This window comes from Scyliorhinus canicula, chromosome 11 (genome assembly GCF_902713615.1).
Source record: "Scyliorhinus canicula chromosome 11, sScyCan1.1, whole genome shotgun sequence".
NCBI lineage: Eukaryota > Metazoa > Chordata > Chondrichthyes > Carcharhiniformes > Scyliorhinidae > Scyliorhinus > Scyliorhinus canicula.
In genome coordinates this window covers 98,894,871-98,912,958 of record NC_052156.1, presented here as the reverse complement: position 1 = coordinate 98,912,958, position 18,088 = coordinate 98,894,871, and the positions used below count along the sequence as shown (strand labels likewise).

The 18,088-nt window shown below is 49.9% G+C and overlaps 1 protein-coding gene across 1 annotated transcript in view; it reads left to right on the top strand.

Annotated features, from left to right (window-relative positions):
• The window catches only part of LOC119973221 (dynein heavy chain 3, axonemal-like), a 714,697-nt gene that overhangs the window by 670,663 nt on the left and 25,946 nt on the right, over nt 1–18,088 (top strand). Inside the window, exon 66 of the mRNA XM_038810887.1 lies at nt 2,317–2,490. Coding sequence (XP_038666815.1) covers nt 2,317–2,490 — 174 coding nt within the window. The remainder of the gene's footprint in view (nt 1–2,316; nt 2,491–18,088) is intronic.

Sequence of the window (18,088 nt, the reverse complement as noted above, 5' to 3'; positions counted from 1 at the left end):
TAGTTTAAACCCCCCCCCCCCCCCCCCCGAAGAGCCGTAGCAAATTTCCCTCCCAGGACATTGGTGGCCCTCTGGTTCCGGTACAAACCGTCCTGTTTGTAGAGGTCCCACCTTACCCAGAATGTGCTCCAATTATCTATGTAACTGAAACCCTCCCTCCTACACCATCCCTGCAGCCACGTGTTTATCTGCACTCTCTCTCTGTTCCTCAACTCGCTAGCACGTGGCACTGGCAACAAACCAGAGATACAACATAGTTTGTCCTGGCTCTCGGCTTCCGCCCTAGCTCCCTAAATTCCTGTTTTAACTCCCCTTCCCTTCTCTTACCTATGTTGTTGGTACCGATGTGTACCACGTCTTGTGACTGTTCCCCATCCCCCTTAAGGATTCTGAAAACGCGGTCCGAGACGTCACGGACCCTGGCACCGGGGAGGCAACACACCATCTGTGAGTCTCCTTTGTTGCCAGAGAACCGTCTAACTTTCAGTCTAACTATCGACTCCCCAATAACTATTGCTCTCCTGCTCTCCCCCCTTCCCTTCTGAGCCACAGGGACGGACTCAGTGCTGGATATCCGGTCACCGTGGCTTACCCCTGGTACGTCCCCCCACCACCAGTATCCAAAGCGGTATACTTGTTACTAAGGGGAACAACCACAGGGCATCCCTCTACTGACTGCTTCCCGCAGCCCTCTCACCGTCACCTATTCATCTTCATTCTTCGGAGTAACTACATCACTGAAGCTACTATCTATGACCACCTCTGCCTCCCGAATGATCCGAAGTTCATCCACTCACCCCCTTAGATTAGAGGGGGTGGAAGGGTGGGGGACACTACAGGTCCCCCACCGCCCAACTTAAATATGGGTAAAAATAAAACACTTAAACAGCAACCACTGCGTCTCCCGGCTGTCTCTCCTCTCGCGCTGTTTTCACTCTCCCGACTGTCTCTCCCCTCGCGCTGTTTTCACTCCCCGGCTGTCTCTCCAATCGCGCTGTTTTCACTCTCCCGGCTGTCTCTCCTCTCGCGCTGTTTTCAATGTCCCGGCTGTCTCTCCTCTCGCGCTGTTTTCACTCTCCCGACTGTCTCTCCCCTTGCGCTGTTTTCACTCCCTTGGCTGTATCTCCTCTTGCTCTGTTTTCAATGTCCCGACTGTCTCTCCTCTCACGCTGTTTTCACTCTCCCGACTGTCTCTCCTCTCGTGCTGTTTTCACTCTCCCGACTGTCTCTCCTCTCGCGCTGTTTTCACTCTCCCGACTGTCTCTCCTCTCGCGCTGTTTTCACTCTCCCGACTGTCTCTCCTCTCGCGCTGTTTTCACTCTCCCGAATGTCTCTCCTCTCGCGCTGTTTTCACTCTCCCGGCTGTCTCTCCTCTCGCGCTGTTTTCACTTTCCCGACTGTCTCTCCCCTCGCGCTGTTTTCAATCTCCCGACTGTCCCTCCTCTCGCGCTGTTTTCACTCTCCCGACTGTCTCTCCCCTCGCGCTGTTTTCTCTCTCCCGGCTGTCCCTCCTCTCGCGCTGTTTTCAATCTCCCGACTGTCCCTCCTCTCGCGCTGTTTTCACTCTCCCCACTGCCTCTCCCCTCGCGCTGTTTTCACTCTCCCGGCTGCCTCTCCTCTCGCGCTGTTTTCACTCTCCCGACTGTCTCTCCTCTCGCGCTGTTTTCACTCTCCCGGCTGTCTCTCCTCTCGCGCTGTTTTCACTCTCCCGACTGTCTCTCCTCTCGCGCTGTTTTCACTCTCTCGACTGTCTCTCCTCTCGCGCTGTTTTCACTCCCCCGACTGTCTCTCCTCTCGCGCTGTTTTCAATCTCCCGGCTGTATCATGACCAGTACAGGCTTGGAGTGCCGAAGGGCCTGTTCCTGTACTGTATTGTTCTTAATTCTTCTTTATCACCGGCAGGTGTCTGCGAAAATCAGGATCTTGCCGCCAAGAATCATATTTCCCGACCCTCACGTGATGTTGTGTCCCATGTCTCTGTTTATACTCTTGGCGAATGCGACTGCAAAATCACCTCCATAATGAATGACGTTGTCATAGAGGGAGGTGGGGCAGAACAGAAGGTCAGGGATGGGTTGGAGCCAAGGAATTGACAATGATGTCATGGGCATAAAGACAAAGGGGGTGTTAATGGTGCCATTAAGGACTGAAGAAGCTGCTGATCGTGCCATAAGGGTTAGATAGTAAATGTGTTAATGAAGATTTCTGCTCAGTGGAAGCAAAACTGGAAAATAAGTGGCAGATGTCTCTGTGGCCATAAAACTAGATGTTGTTTTATATATGTTTTAAATTTTTCTTTTGTTTAATGTATTTCAGAGTTGGATTGATAAAGGAACCCCAATAGTCTTCTGGATCTCTGGGTTATACTTCACTCAGAGCTTCCTAACAGGTGCTCTCCAGAACTACGCAAGGAAATATCGAATACCCATAGATCATCTGGGCTTCGAGTTCGATGTGACTGACCAGGATTATGACATGCCAGCGCCACCAGTAAGAGACAGTTTCTAAATATGCACGACAAAACAAGCACGTCATTCTCGCTCTGTAACTCTCCACCTGCAACTCACTTCAGTTAGCGTAATTTTTATATTACATGGCCACTGATGAAATGATCTTAGCCCCATTTATTCATTCACCTTCCAGATATCAGCCTGATATGTAATCAACATTGGGCACACTTATTCATGTTCCCTCAGTATGACACATACATACCCTACCAGGTGAGAAATGACACGTTCATCTCCAGTTGCAACAAAAGGAGGTTTTTGCTACATAGTAATCATAGAATTTACAGTGCAGAAGGAGGCCATTCAGCCCATCGAGTCTGCACCGGGTCTTGGAAAGAGCACCCTACCCAAGTCCACACCTCCACTCTATCCCCATAACCCAGCAACCCCACCCAACACTAAGGGCAATTTTGGACACTAAAGGCAATTTAGCATGGCCAATCCACCTAACCTGCACATCTTTGGACTGTGGGAGGAAACCGGAGCACCCGGAGGAAACCCACGCACACACGGGGAGAACGTGCAGACTCCACACAGACAGTGACCCAAGCCGGGAATCACACCTGGGACCCTGGAGCTGTGAAGCAATTGTGCTAACCACTATGAATCCTATTACTTAACTATAATCTGTCCAGGTCCTTCGTAATCCCATCAAAATTTATTTTTCCACCATCCTTGCTGGTTCCCTGTTGCACAAACTAATCACCTATTCAGTCATGAAAATCATAGAAACCCTACAGTGCAGAAGGAGACCATTTGGCCCATCAAGTCTGCATTGACCCTTGGAAATAGCAACCTACCTAGGCCCACGCCCCCATCCCATCCCCGTAGCCCCTCCTAATCTTTTGGATACTAAGGGCAATTTAGTATGGCTAATCCACCTAACCTGCACATCTTTGGAGGAAACCAGAGGGCCTGGAGGAAACCCACACTGACACGGGAGAAAGTGCAAACTCCACACAGACACCAAATTGAACCAGGGTCCCTGGCACTCTGAGGCAGCAGTGCTAATCACTGTGCCACTGTACTGTCCTGCATTTTCCACTGACTTCTGTTAATCCCCTTTGCTTTAGTTCTGTGAACATCGTAAAACTCTTGTGGATCCATTTTTACCATTTCAAACATTTCTATCAGATCCTATCTCAACAGAGAAAAGACTGAGTTTCAGGAATTTTCCCTCATATCTTAATTACTTAAATTTAGAGCCTGCCTCATTGTTCCCAAGGAAAGAACCACTGTGGGGGCTGCCCCTTCACTTTCTATGAAGCACTCGAGAACAAAGAGGAAGACTCATTAAAAAAAATTGCAGTTCGAGAATGCTGTCGATCACAATGTTTTTAGCAGGCAGTGGAGTGTGAATTTCAATGTAAACAATCCAGTACAAAGCATTCAGTCTCCTAGCCCATACACACTGTCTTCAGTACTTCAAAAGGTAATTAAATTGACAGTGTGAAAACCACTTCAAAGGTTTCCACCACTTTAAAGGCACAACTTTCACCTTCATCTCACAGACCTTTAAATCTTGGCATGCTGACAGAGGGCTTGATTCAACCAAATGCTAACAAAGTCCCATAGCGATTTTGGCCATGTGTTTCCTGCCGCTCGCAGTGCTCAGAAATACATGGCTATACAACGCAACTTGTGGGTATTGGAATTTGGGCAGTGTGGTAATTTCGCGTGGAGTGGGACGGGGTGCTGTTTCCCTTTATGTTCTGTTCCCTTTGTTTGGCTTTGTAACTGGTAATCTGCAGGGAGAGATCCTGAGTGCATTCCGGGAAGCAGGGAGCACCCTGGGAAGGTAGGTGATATAAAATCTCACCCCCAGGTTCCAGCGCCTTCATTTTCGGGAGCGGGAGAGAGAGCCGGGGAGCAGCTTGGGAACAGGTAAGTTATAGGTATTCTGCTATTCTGAGTGATCCGACTGGAGGGGGGGGGGGGATTGAAAAGTGACATCACAGGGAAACTGTGACCTGATTGGCTGGTAGGGAAGCTGCACTAAATTTAAAAATTAAACTTGGTTAAACTAATTAAACATAATTAATTAATTACTTAATCATAATTAAGAGGGGTATCTAAGCCAGAGATCGGAGAGGACTGTATTTAGCATCTACATTCATAGTAGAAATCGAGTGCTAGGGAACATATAGTTAACAGTAACTTTTGTTTCAATTTATTTTTTAATTTAATTTACTAATTAGTTAACACAATGTCAATCATAGGGGTGCAATGCTCTGACTGTGAGATATGGCAGGTCCGGGAGGCTTGCAGCGTCCTGGATGGCTTAATCTGCAGAAAGTGCACCCAACTGGGGCTTCTCACATACTAAGTTGGATGCACTTAGGAGCATGCAGGTGGCGGAAAGCGTCATAGATACCAGTTATATAGATGTGGTCACACCCAAGGTGCAGGCAGAGAGATGGGTGACCACCAGAAGGGGCAGGCAGTCAGTGCAGGAATCCCCTGTGGTTGTCCCCCTCTCGAACAGGTTTACCCCTTTGGATACTGTCGGGGGGAATAGCCTATTAGGAGAAAACAGCAGCAGCCAGAGCAGTGGCACCATGGCTGGCTCTGATGTTCAGCAGGGAGGGTCAAAGCGCAGAAGAGCAATAGTCATAGGGGACTCTATAGTCAGGGGCACAAATAGGCGCTTCTGTGGACGTGAAAGAGACTCCAGGATGGTATGTTGCCTCCCTGGTGCCGGGGTCCAGGATGTCTCAGAACGTGTAGCAGGTATCCTGAAGGGGGAGGGCAAACAGGCGTTGTACATATTGGTACTAACGACATAGGCAGGAAGGGGGATGAGGTCCTGCAGCAAGAGTTCAGGAAGCTACGCAGAAAGTTAGAAGACAGGACCTCTAGGGTTGTAATCTCGGAATTACTCTTTGTGCCACGTGCCAGTGAGGCTAGAAATAGGAAGATAGAGCAGCACGGTAGCATTGTGGATAGCACAATCGCTTCACAGCTCCAGGGTCCCAGGTTCGATTCCGGCTTGGGTCACTGTCTGTGCGGAGTCTGCACATCCTCCCCGTGTGTGTGTGGGCTTCCTCCGGGTGCTCCGGTTTCCTCCCACAGTCCAAAGATGTGCAGGTTAGGTGGATTGGCCATGATAAATTGCCCTTAGAGTTCGAAATTGCCCTTAGAGTTGGGTGGGGTTACTGGGTTATGGGGATAGGGTGGAGTTGTTGACCTTGGGTAGGGTGCTCTTTCCAAGAGCCGGTGCAGACTCGATGGGCTGAATGGCCTCCTTCTGCACTGTAAATTCTATGATTCTAAACATGTAGCTAAACAGCTGGTGTAGGAGGGAGGGTTTCCGTTATCTGGGCCACTGGGAGCTCTTCCGGGGTAGGTGTGGCCTGTATAAGAAGGATGGGTTCCATCTAAACTGGAGAGGCATAAATATCCTGGCCGTGAGCTTTGCTAGTGTCACACGGGAGGGTTTAAACTAGTATGGCAGGGGGGTGGGTACCGGAGCAATAGGTCAGAAGGTGAAAAAATTGAGAACTCAGAAATAGGGCCACTATGGCTCTGAGGAAGAGCAGACAGGGAGATGTTGCTGAAAACAGCAGGACTGATGGCCTGAAGTGCAAATGTTTTAAAGCCATAAGTACTGTGGGTAAGGCAGATGAACTTAGAGCTTGGATTAGTACTTGGAACTATGATGTTGTTGCCATTACAGAGACCTGGTTGAGGGAAGGACAGGATTGGCAGCTAAATGTTCCAGGATTTAGATGTTTCTGGCGGGATAGAGGGGGATGTAAAAAGGATGGAGGAGTTGCGCTACTGGTTAGGGAGAATATTACAGCTGTACTACGGGAGGACACCTCAGAGGGCAGTGAGGTTATATGGGTAGAGATCAGGATTAAGAAGGGGGCAGTCACAATGTTGGGGGTTTACTACAGGCCTCCCAACATCCAGTGGGAAATAAAGGAGCAGATAGGTAGACAGATTTTGGAAGGAGTAAAAGCAACCGGGTTGTTTTGATGGGAGACTTTAACTTCCCCAATATTGACTGGGACTCTCTTAGTGCTTGGATGGGACAGAGTTTGTAAGGAGCATCCAGGAGGGCTTCTTAAAACAATATGTAGATAGTCCAACTAGGGAAGGGGACCTTCTGGACCTGGTATTGAGGAATGAGCCCGGCCAGGTGGTAGAAGTTTCAGTAGGGGAGCATTTCGGGAACAGTGACCAGAATTCACTAAGTTTTAAAGTGCTGGTGGACAAGGATAAGAGTGGTCTACGGGTGAATGTGCTGCATTGGGGAAGGCTAATTATTACAATATTAGGCAGGAACTGAAGAACATAATTGGGGCGGATGTTTGAGGATAAATCAACATCTGACATGTGGGAGGCTTTCAAATGTCAGTTGAAAGGAATTCAGAACCGGCATGTTCCTGTGAGGAAGAAGGATAAATATGGCAAATTTCGTGAACCTTGGACAATGAGAGATATTGTAGGCCTCGTCAAAAAGAAAAAGGAGGCATTTGTCAGGGCTAGAAGGCTGGGAACAGCCGAAGCCTGTGTGGAATATAAGGAAAGTAGGAAGGCACTTAAGCAAGGAGTCAGGAGGGCTAAAAGGGGTCACAAAAAGTCATTGGCAAATAGGATTAAGGAAAATCCTAAGGCTTTTTACACATACATAAAAAGCAAGCGGGTAGCCAGGGAAAGGGTTGGCACACAGAAGGGAATCTATGTGTGGAGCCAGAGGAAATGGGCGAGGTACTTAATGAATACTTTGCATCACTTGGTATTCACCAAAGAGAAGGAATTGGTGGATGTTGAGTCTGGAAAAGGCTGTGTAGATAGCCTGGGTCACATTGAGATCCAAAAAGACGAGGTGTTGGGCGTCTTGAAAAATATTACGGTGTATAAGTCCCCAGGGCCTGATGGGATCTACCCCAGAATACTGAAGGAGGCAAAAGAGGAAATTGGTGAGGCCTTGACAGAAATATTTGGATCCTCACTGTCTTCAGGCGATATCCCGGAGGACTGGAGAATAGCCAATGAAGCAAGTGGTCGTACTAGCGAGAGGCGGAGGGGAGGTCGGGTCTCACTAACTTGATAGAATTTTTCGAGGCGGTCACAGAGATGACTGATGCAGATAGGGCAGTGGATGTTGTCTATATGGACTTCAGTAAGGCCTTTGACAAGGTCCCTCATGGCAGACTGGTACAAAAGGTGAAGTCACCCGGGATCAGCGGTGAGATGGCAAGGTGGATACAGAACTGGCTCGGTCATAGAAGGCAGAGAGTAGCAATGGAAGGGTGCTTTTCTGATTGGAGGGCTGTGACTAGTGGTGTTCCTCAGGGATCAGTGCTGGGACCTTTGCTGTTCATAGTATATATAAATGATTTGGAGGAAAATGTAACTGGTCTGATTAGTAAGTTTGCGGACAGCACAAAGGTTGGTGGAATTGCGGATAGCAATGAGGACTGTCAGAGGATACAGCAGGATTTAAATCTTTTGGTGACTTGGGTGGCGAATGGCAGATGGAGTTTAATCCGGACAAATGTGAGGTAATGCATTTTGGAAGGTCTAATACAGGTAGGGAATGTACAGTGAATGGCAGAACCCTCAAGAGTATTGACAGTCAGAGGGATCTTGGTGTACAGGTCCACAGGTCACTGAAAGGGGCAAAACAGGTGGAGAACGTAGTCAAGAAGGCATACGGCATGCTTGCCTTCATTGGCCGGGGCATTGAGTATAAAAATTGGCTAGTCATGTTGCAGCTGTATGGAACCTTAGTTAGGCCACACTTGGAGTATAGTGTTCAATTCTGCTCGCCACACTACCAGAAGGATGTGGAGGCTTTAGCGAGGGTGCAGAAGAGATTTACCAGGATGTTGCCTGGTATGGAGGGCATTAGCTTTGAGGAGAGGTTGAATAAACTTGGTTTGTTCTCACTGGAACGAAGGAGATTGAGGGGCGTAGAAAATTATGAGGGGCGTAGACAGAGTGGAAAGTCAGAGACTTTTTCCTCGGGTAGAGGGGTCAATTACTAGGGGGCATAGGTTTAAGGTGCAAGGGGCAAGGTTTAGAGGAGATGTACGAGGTAAGTTTTTTTACACAGAGGGTAGTGGGTGTCTGGAACTCGCTGGTGGAATCAGGGACGATAGTGACGTTTAAGGGGCATCTTGACAAATAGATGAATAGGATGGGAATGGAGGGATACGGACCCCGGAAGTGTAGAAGATTTTAGTTTAGATGGGCAACATGGTCGGCGCAGGCTTGGAGGGCCGAAGGGCCTGTTCCTGCGCTGTACTTTTCTTTGTTCTTTGTATAAGGGACCTCAACAGGGAACGCCGGAACTCCCCAGTGTAGCAAGAGATTAGGGTGCCATTTTTAAGCAATCCCCGGTCTCTTTTTTCCTCCCCCCCCAACCCAAACACATCATGGGAGAGTCCCCGCCCTCAGCACCCAGGCAGGACACCCCGGCACAATCACGCACCCACAAAAAATGCACCAAGGTGGCTCTGACCGTGTGCCCAAGTGCCAGGGCACCACATAGGGCATGCAACTGGGGGCCTCCGATTGCCTGGAAAATTTCACGACTGCCATTCCATCTGGTCTCCGTTTGTGGAGACCAGTGCTGAATGACACTCGCCCGAGGTCTCTGAGGCAAAGGAAACTAATCCTACAGACTCAAGTTCCTCGGGAATGTGCACATTAGAATGTAACTAACTGTGTCGCTCTAATATGCAGATTTACCTAAAAGTGATCCCACCCAGTGTAGCGTGACCATTGGATCGCATGCCCAGTGTTTATAAAGAGTTTAAGGGTGCAGATGAGAACACTTTTTCTTAATTATAAGGGATGAGTGTTTATGAGATAATGACTGACTATCTCAATGGTGCAGGGATACAGATGAGCATATTTGCACATTATTTTGGGAAAACTTTAACTTTTAGATACAAACTAATTGTTCAATGGGCTTACTGGCTGCAGGTGGGGAAAGCAGCCAAAGGAGCCCATCCCAAGGAAGACCTCTGACCTGAGCCCCTCCAGTCCCCCTGACCCCCACCTCCCAGGAAGGACCCCCCTCAGCACCCTGGCGACTATTTTTGGGAGAATACCTTCCACCTCACCTCCTCACTGATTGCAAAGTGCCAGGTTATCACTACCTGAGGGGGAGGCCTGGTGGGGATCTTGGGGTGGGAGGGCTGTGATGTGGGAGCTGAAGGGGGTGTCTGGGGAGGCTGTAGGGGTTTCTGAGGCAGAGGGCGTTGCCAACCATTAGGGTGAGGTGGTGCCCAACCTGCGGTCCAGGGTGGGGGGATGCTGCTGCAACAGGTAATGGAGATCGGAGTACCTTTAAAGTCGGCGCTACAATCTCAGAGGTGTGGGAACTGTCCGAGAGATTAGATCCCATCCCCTCAGTCGCAGTGCAATCCCGGTGTCCAATGGAATGGTACGGAAAACCCGATTGCCCAAAAGCAATTTTCCAAGTGTCACGGAGTGGAGTACCTATGTACTCCGAGCACCACCGGAGACCAATACCATTTCTCCGCTGACGGGAGCACTTGGACTCCGGAACAGGGAATTCCGGCCAGTAATGGCGGAATCCTGCAGTCCTGTTAGCGATGGGAAGAGTGGCGGGTGAGGGAAGTTAATTTGGCGTGAGGTCAAATGTCGGATAAACTATAGGATTTGTGTTCTCGGCAGAATCGAGAATGCCAGGAAACCCTTTTGGTCTCTGATTGAGCAGATGTTTGTTCTCCTAAAGATGAGGTTCAGATGTTTGGACCACTTAGGCAGGGCTTTCCAATACCCAGCGTCGACAGTGTCTCTCCAATACTCAGGGTTGACAGTGTCTCAGATTATCATCCTCAGTTGAATCTACACAACCTCGCATGACAAAATGGAGATGGTGGTGGGAGACAGGGAGGACTGAAATGTTTTTTTAATTGTTAAAGGGCATGGAGCTGACAAGGTCCAGGATGTCACTGAGCCACATGCAGAGGCCAAAGCCAGATTATAATATGGCAGACAGGCCCATGCCAATCTCATAGCTTTCGGTTACAGGCATTGTGGCACAAACCAAACGTTTGCATGCGTGCTGCACACAAGCTCAGGAGAAGGGCACAATACAAAACACCAGGGGCACGATTCTCCCAACGGGAGACTGAGTGCCGACGCCGGAGTGAAACCTGGCGTGTTTCACTCCGGCGCCCCCCCGCCCCCCCCCCCCCCCCACCCCCCCAGGGGGCTAGGAGCGTCGGTGCGTGAATCCCGAACGCCCGGCCTTGACGCTTGCGTCAAAGCAGCGCGCCGAGAATGACGCGGCCGTCGGCGCCTAAGTGACGTCAGCCGCGCATGCACAGGTTGGCCGGCTCCAACCCGCGCATGCGTGGTTGCCGTCTTCCCCTCCGCTACCCCGCAAGACATGGCGCCTTAATCTTGCGGGGCGGCGGAGGGAAAAGAGTGCGTCTTTTAGAGACGCCGGCCCGACGATCGGTGGGCACCGATCGCGGGCCAGTCACCTCATGAACATGCTCATGGTGCTCGCTCCTCCCTCCGCCCCCCACAGGCCCCACACTTACCGGTCGCGGATGTTCACGCCGGCAGCGACCAGGTGTGGTTGGCGCCAGCGTGAACCGGTCGGGTTCGTCAGGCCGCTCGGCCCATCTGGGCCGGAGAATCGCCGGTTGCCGTGAAAAACGACGAGCGGTGATTCTCCGAGCGGCGTGTCGCAAAACGCGACACGCCATTTTGGGGGGGGTGGGAGAATTGCGGGGGTGCCAGGACAGCGTGTCGTGATTCGCCCGGCCCTCCCGCGATTCTCCCACCCGGCATGGGGAGCGGAGAATCGCGCCCCAGGACTTGGGGTGGGGATGGGCGGGTCTCTCCTAAACATTGCCTTCTGTTAGGAAGAGAGTTCTGTTTGTTGTCTGCTGGTGGTGGGATTTATAGCTGTGGAGGTGGACACAGGGTTTTTGTATTCTGAACTGGAGCGAAGCACAAGGTATAGGGCCAGCCACTGCATTGAGAAAGGGCACGATACTCTGGAAAGAATTCTAAGTGTAGTGAACGGGAAGTCCCGCGAGCTTCCCAGCACTTGGCCCAGCAAGGCCGGCAACGCTATTCAATAATACTTAATGAATCCACTTAATGAGGCCCCACGGTCTTCTCGCCACAAATGATGGCTCACCAGCCTCCACTAACAAGGTGGAGCAGCACTTGAACAGCCAACCCCAGTCAGCTGGGAGCCATGGCGCCGAGAAGACTGGGACCAAGATTCGGGACCTGGGGAGACTCCTATTTACGGTCGAGGCCAGGAAGGTAGCCTGTTCCCCCGAAGTTCCCGGAATGTGAGCCACAGATCACCCAGTGCCACCTGGAACGAGGTGGAGCATAGAACATAGAACATTACAGCGCAGCATGGTAGCATTGTGGATAGCACAATCGCTTCACAGCTCCAGGGTCCCAGGTTCGATTCCGGCTTGGATCACTGTCTGTGTGGAGTCTGCACATCCTCCCCGTGTGTGCGTGGGTTTCCTCCGGGTGCTCCGGTTTCCTCCCACAGTCCAAAGATGTGCAGGTTAGGTGGATTGGCCATGATAAATTGCCCTTAGTGTCCAAAATTGCCCTTAGTGTTGGGTGGGGTTACTGGGTTATGGGGATAGGGTGGAGGTGTTAACCTTGGGTAGGGTGCTCTTTCCAGGAGCCGGTGCAGACTCGATGGGTCGAATGGCCTCCTTCTGCACTGTAAATTCTATGTCTATGTCAGTACAGGCCCTTCGGCCCTTGATGTTGCGCCGACCTGTAAAATCACTCTAAAGCCCATCTACACTATTCCCTTATCGTCCATATGCCTATCCAATGACCATTTGAATGCGTTTAGTGTTGCCGAGTCCACTACTGTTGCAGGCAGGGCATTCCACACCCTTACTACTCTCTGAGTAAAGAATCTACCTCTGACATCTGTCCTATATCTATCTCCCCTCAATTTAAAGCTATGTCCCCTCGTGCTGGACATCACCATCCGAGGAAAAAGGCTCTCAATGTCCACCCTATCTAATCCTCTGATCATCTTGTATGCCTCAATTAAGTCACCTCTTAACCTTCTTCTCTCTAGCGAAAACAGCCTCAAGTCCTTCAGCCTTTCCTCGTAAGATCTTTCCTCCATACCAGGCAACATCCTGGTAAATCTCTGTACCCTTTTCAATGCTTCCACATCCTTCCTGTAATGCGGCGACCAGAACTGCACACAATACTCCAAATGCGGCCGCACCAGAGTTTTGTACAACTGCAGCATGACCTCATAGCTCCGAAACTCAATTCCTCTACCAATAAAAGCTAACACACCGTACGCCTTCTTAACAACCCTCTCAACCTGGGTGGCAATTTTGAGGGATCTATGGACATGGACACCGAGATCTCTCTGCTCGTCCACACTACCAAGAATCTTACCATTAGCCCAGTACTTTGTCTTTCTGTTATCCCTTCCAAAATGAATCACCTCACACTTTTCTGCATTAAACTCCATTTGCCACTTGTCAGCCCAGTTCTGCAGCTTATCTAAATCCCTCTGTAACTTGTAACATCCTTCTGCACTGTCCACAACTCCACCGACTTTAGTGTCATCTGCAAATTTATTCACCCATCCTTCTACACCCTCCTCCAGGTCATTTATAAAAATGTCAAACAGCAGCGGCCCCAAAACAGATCCTTGTGGTACACCACTAGTAATTGGACACCAGTCTGAACATTTCCCATCCACCACCACCCTTTGTCTTCTATCAGCTAGCCAATGTGGGGCAGCAGGGTAGCATGGTGGTTAGCATAAATGCTTCACAGCTCCAGGGTCCCAGGTTCGATTCCCGGCTGGGTCACTGTCTGTGTGGAGTCTGCACGTCCTCCCCCTGTGTGCGTGGGTTTCCTCCGGGTGCTCCGGTTTCCTCCCACAGTCCAAAGATGTGCGGGTTAGGTGGATTGGCCATGCTAAATTGCCCGTAGTGTCCTAATAAAAGTAAGGTTAAGGGGGGGTTGTTGGGTTACGGGTATAGGGTGGATATGTGGGTTTGAGTAGGGTGATCATGGCTCGGCACAACATTGAGGGCCGAAGGGCCTGTTCTGTGCTGTACTGTTCTATGTTCTATGTTCTAATTTCTGACCCAAACTACTAAATCACCCTGAATCCCATGCCTCTGTATTTTCTGCAATAGCCTACCGTGGGGAACCTTATCAAACGCTTTACTGAAATCCATATACACCACATCAACTGCTTTACCCTCATCCACCTGTTTGGTCACCTTTTCGAAGAACTCAATAAGGTTTGTGAGGCACGACCTACCCTTCACAAAACCATGTTGACTATCTCTAATCAAATTATCCCTTTCCAGATGATTATACGTCCTATCTCTTATAAACCTTTCCAAGACAAGGTCTATAGTTACCGGGGTTATCTCTACTCCCCTTCTTGAACAAGGGGACAACATTTGCTACCCTCCAGTCTTCTGGCACTATTCCTAGAGACAAAGATGACTTAAAGATCAAAGCCAAAGGCTCAGCAATCTCCTCCCTAGCTTCCCAGAGAATCCTAGGATAAATCCCATCTGGCCCAGGGGATTTATCTATTTTCACACTTTCCAGAATCGCTAACACCTCCTCCTTATGTACCTCAAGCCCTTCTAGTCTAGTAGCCTGTATCTCAGTATTCTCCTCGACAACTTTGTCTTTTTCCTGTGTGAATACTGACGAAAAATACTCATTTAGCACCTCTCCTATCTCCTCGTACTCCACGCACAACTTCCCACTACTGTCCTTGACTGGCCCTACTCTTACCCTAGTCATTCTTTTATTCCTGACATATCTATAGAAAGCTTTAGGGTTATCCTTGATCCTACCTGCCAAAGACTTCTCATGTCCTCGCCTGGCTCTTCTTGGCTCTCTCTTTAGAGCCTTCCTAGCTAACTTGTAACTCTCAAGCACCCTAACTGAGCCATCACGTCTCATCTTTACATAAGCCTCCTTCTTCCTCTTGACAAGTGTTTCAACTGCTTTAGTAATCCATAGTTCCCTCGCTCGACCACTTCCTCCCTGCCTAACAGGTACATACTTATCAAGGACACGCAGTAGCTGTTCCTTGAACATGCTCCACATTTCTATTGTGCCCATCCCCTGCAGTTTTCTTCTCCAGCCGATGCATCCTAAGCCTTGCCTCATCGCATCATAATTGCCTATCCCCCAGATATGACTCGGCCGTAAGCTCTGGGAGTATGACCAGGAGGACCGGCCTCCGGTCCCGCAAGAAGGTCAATGACGTACACCAGGCAGCACGGGTGCATTGACACCAATGCCCGCCCCCCCCCCCCACCTCAACTCTCCATACAGCCCCAAACCCTCAGTTCACCCCCTCTCCCTTCAACTGTGAACCATGCGTGTGGCTAATGATGCATTTTCTGTGTGTCCGCAGAAGAATCTCTCGTACAACCTTCGGTCGAGGGCCCAGACTGGCGAAGGCATACTGGACATACGGTTCCTCGCCAGCTTCGAGAACTGGGCCCTGGAGGTGGCCGAGGACAGAGCAGTCATCAGCGCTGAGGTTGGCGGAAGCCGCAAAGGTGATAATCCACCGGGCCCCACACGGAGGATCTCTCAAACATGAGTTGTTATTGCCATACTGACTGACCCATTCCTCCCACTGACTACCCAGTCTCCCACAGATCCTCCGGCGGCCCATCCCGGGTGGTGCCCTCTCCTGCCTCCCAGGAAACCACCTCGGAGGAGAGCTCCGAGGATGCTATGATTGACACGTCACAGCTCCACCGCCGCAGATACACAGATCTGGTGAGCACCACATTGCTGATGATGTATATCAGGTGGAGGCAGGAACTCACAGATGAGACCGCAGTCAGAGGTCTGCTTGATCCCAGGACCCAGCTGGGTCCCAGCCAGATGCTGAATCTCTGGAACAGGAATTCCCAGAGCTGATGGAGACATTGGGGTGCGGCCGGGACATTCAAAGGGAGATGTCAGCGACACTCCAGCAGGCCCGTAGCCGATTGGAGGAGTCCCAGAGGCTGCGGGTGCAGGAGATGTCACCGGCAATGCATCGCACTGAGGGCAACACTGCTCGGGTGGTGACCGCAGTGGAGAGCCTGGAGCACAACATTGGCACCATGAGTGAAGGTGTCCAAGGCGTTGTGTAGCCGGTGACGGCCATGGCTGAGGGTCTGGGCAGAATGTCCGCCTCGCTGGGATTTGTGACCCAGTACCAGGCTGACCTTGACGAGGTTCTGCGGTACATGTCCCACAATCAGATGGGAATGGCCAAGGCGCTGCAGAGCATGGCCCAGTCACAGGAGCATCACCGAGGATGTCAAACCATGGTGCAGACATCAGGACAAGATAAGCAACTGGCTGGCTCACTATTACACTGGAGTGTCAGCTGACTCTCCACAGCACACTATTACACTGGAGTGTCAGCTGCCTCTGCACAGCGCACTCTATTACACTGGAATGTCAGCTGCCTCTGCACAGCGCACACTATTACACTGGAGTGTCAGCTGACTCTGCACAGCACACTCTATTACCTGGAGTGTCAGTCCATTTTGGGCTCAAGTCTCTGAAGTGGAAATTAAAATCCATCAGACCTAAGGGTGTGAATGCAAACAGTGAGTTGACATTGGCAGTGTTGATTCCAAAGAACAATACAATACAGGAACAGGCCCTTCGGCCCCCAAGCCTGTCCAGTCATGATACCAACCTTGGTCAAACCCCTCAGCACTTCCTAGTGCCATATCCCTTGATACCCATCCTATCCATGTATTTGTCAAGATGCCTTTTGAACGCCATTAATATATCTGCTTCCACAACCTCCCCTGGCAACACATTCCAGGCAGTCACCACCCTCTGTGTAAAAACCTGCCTCGCTCATCTCTAAACATTTCCCTACGGACCTTAAACCTATGCCCCCTGGTGACTGCCCCCTCCAACCTGGGAAAGAGTGCCTGCCCATCCACGCTATCCGTGCCCCTCATATTCTTGTAGACCTCTATCAGATCACCCCTCAACCTCCGTCATTCTAATGAAAACAGTCCGAGTCTATTCAGCCTCTCCGCATAGCTAATACCCTCCAGACCAGGTACCATCTTGGTAAGCCTCCTCTGCACCCTCTCCAAAGCCTCCACATACTTCTGGTAGTGTGGCGACCAGAATTGTGCGCAGTATTATCAAGGTTCTATACAACTGCAGCATGACTTGCTAGTTTTTATACTCGATGCCCCGTCCAAGGAAGGCAAGCATTCCGTATGCCGTCTTGACTATCTTGTCCATTTGTGTTGCCACTTCCAAAGATCTGTGGACCTGCACAGTCACTTTCTATATTCCTAAGAGTTTTGCCATTTACGGTATATTTCCCCTCTATGTTAGACCTACCAAAATTTATTACCTCACATTTGTCGAGATTAAACTCCATTTGCCATTTCTCAGCCTAAGTCTCCAACCTATCTATGTCCTGCTGTATCCTCTGACAATCCTCAACACTATCTGCCATTCCACCAACCTTGGTGTCATCTGCAAACTTGCAAACCAGACCACCTACATTTTCCTCCAAAATTGTTTATGTCCACTACAAACAACAGAGGCCCAAGCACAGATCCCTGTGGAACGCCACTGGTCACAACCTTCCATTCAGAAAAACACCCTTCTACCCTTGCCTTCTGTGACCGAGCCAGTTCTATATCCATCTTACCATCTCACTTCTGATCCCATGTGACTTCACCTTTCGTACCAGCCTGCCATGAGGCACCTTGTCAAAGGCTTTACTGAAGTCCATGTAAACAACATCCACCACCCTCCTCTCATCCATCATCTTTGTCACCTCCTCAAAAAGCTCGATCAAGTAAGTGAGGCAAAGGCGGCATGTGGCGCAATGGTTAGCACTGGAAATGCGACATTGAGGACCCAGATTCGAATCCCGACCCTGGGTCACTGTCCGTGTGGAGTTTGCATATTCTCCCCATGTCTGCGTGGGTTTCACCCCCACAGCCCAAATATGAGCAGGTTAGATTGATTGGCCACGCTAAATTGCCCCTTAATTGGAAAAAAAATAATTGGGTACTTTAAATTTTTTTTAAAGTTAGTGAGGCACAACCTCCCCTTCACAAAACCATGCTGTCTATCGCTAATGAGTCCATTTGTTTCTAAATGGGTATAAATCCTGCCCCCGAGAATTCTCTCCAATAATTTACCTACTACTGACGTGAGGCTCATCGGCCTATAGTTTCCAGGATTATTCCTGCTACCTTTCCTGAACAACGGTACCACATTAGCTATTCTCCAGTCCTCTGGGATCTCACCTGTAGCTAATGAGGATACAAAGATGTACATGATGTGGAGATGCCGGCGTTGGACTGGAGTGAGCACAGTAAGAAGTCTTACAACACCAGGTTAAAGTCCAACAGGTTCGTTTCAAACACTAGCTTTCGGAGCAGCTCCTTCCTCAGGTGAATGAAGAGGTATGTTCCAGAAACAAATAATATGACCATGATGCCTATCTACTGGATCTGTAAAGACTTAATTACCCGCAAATGCTCGCATTCTAAGAATTGTCTGGCATCTTTGAATTTGTCTATATATAT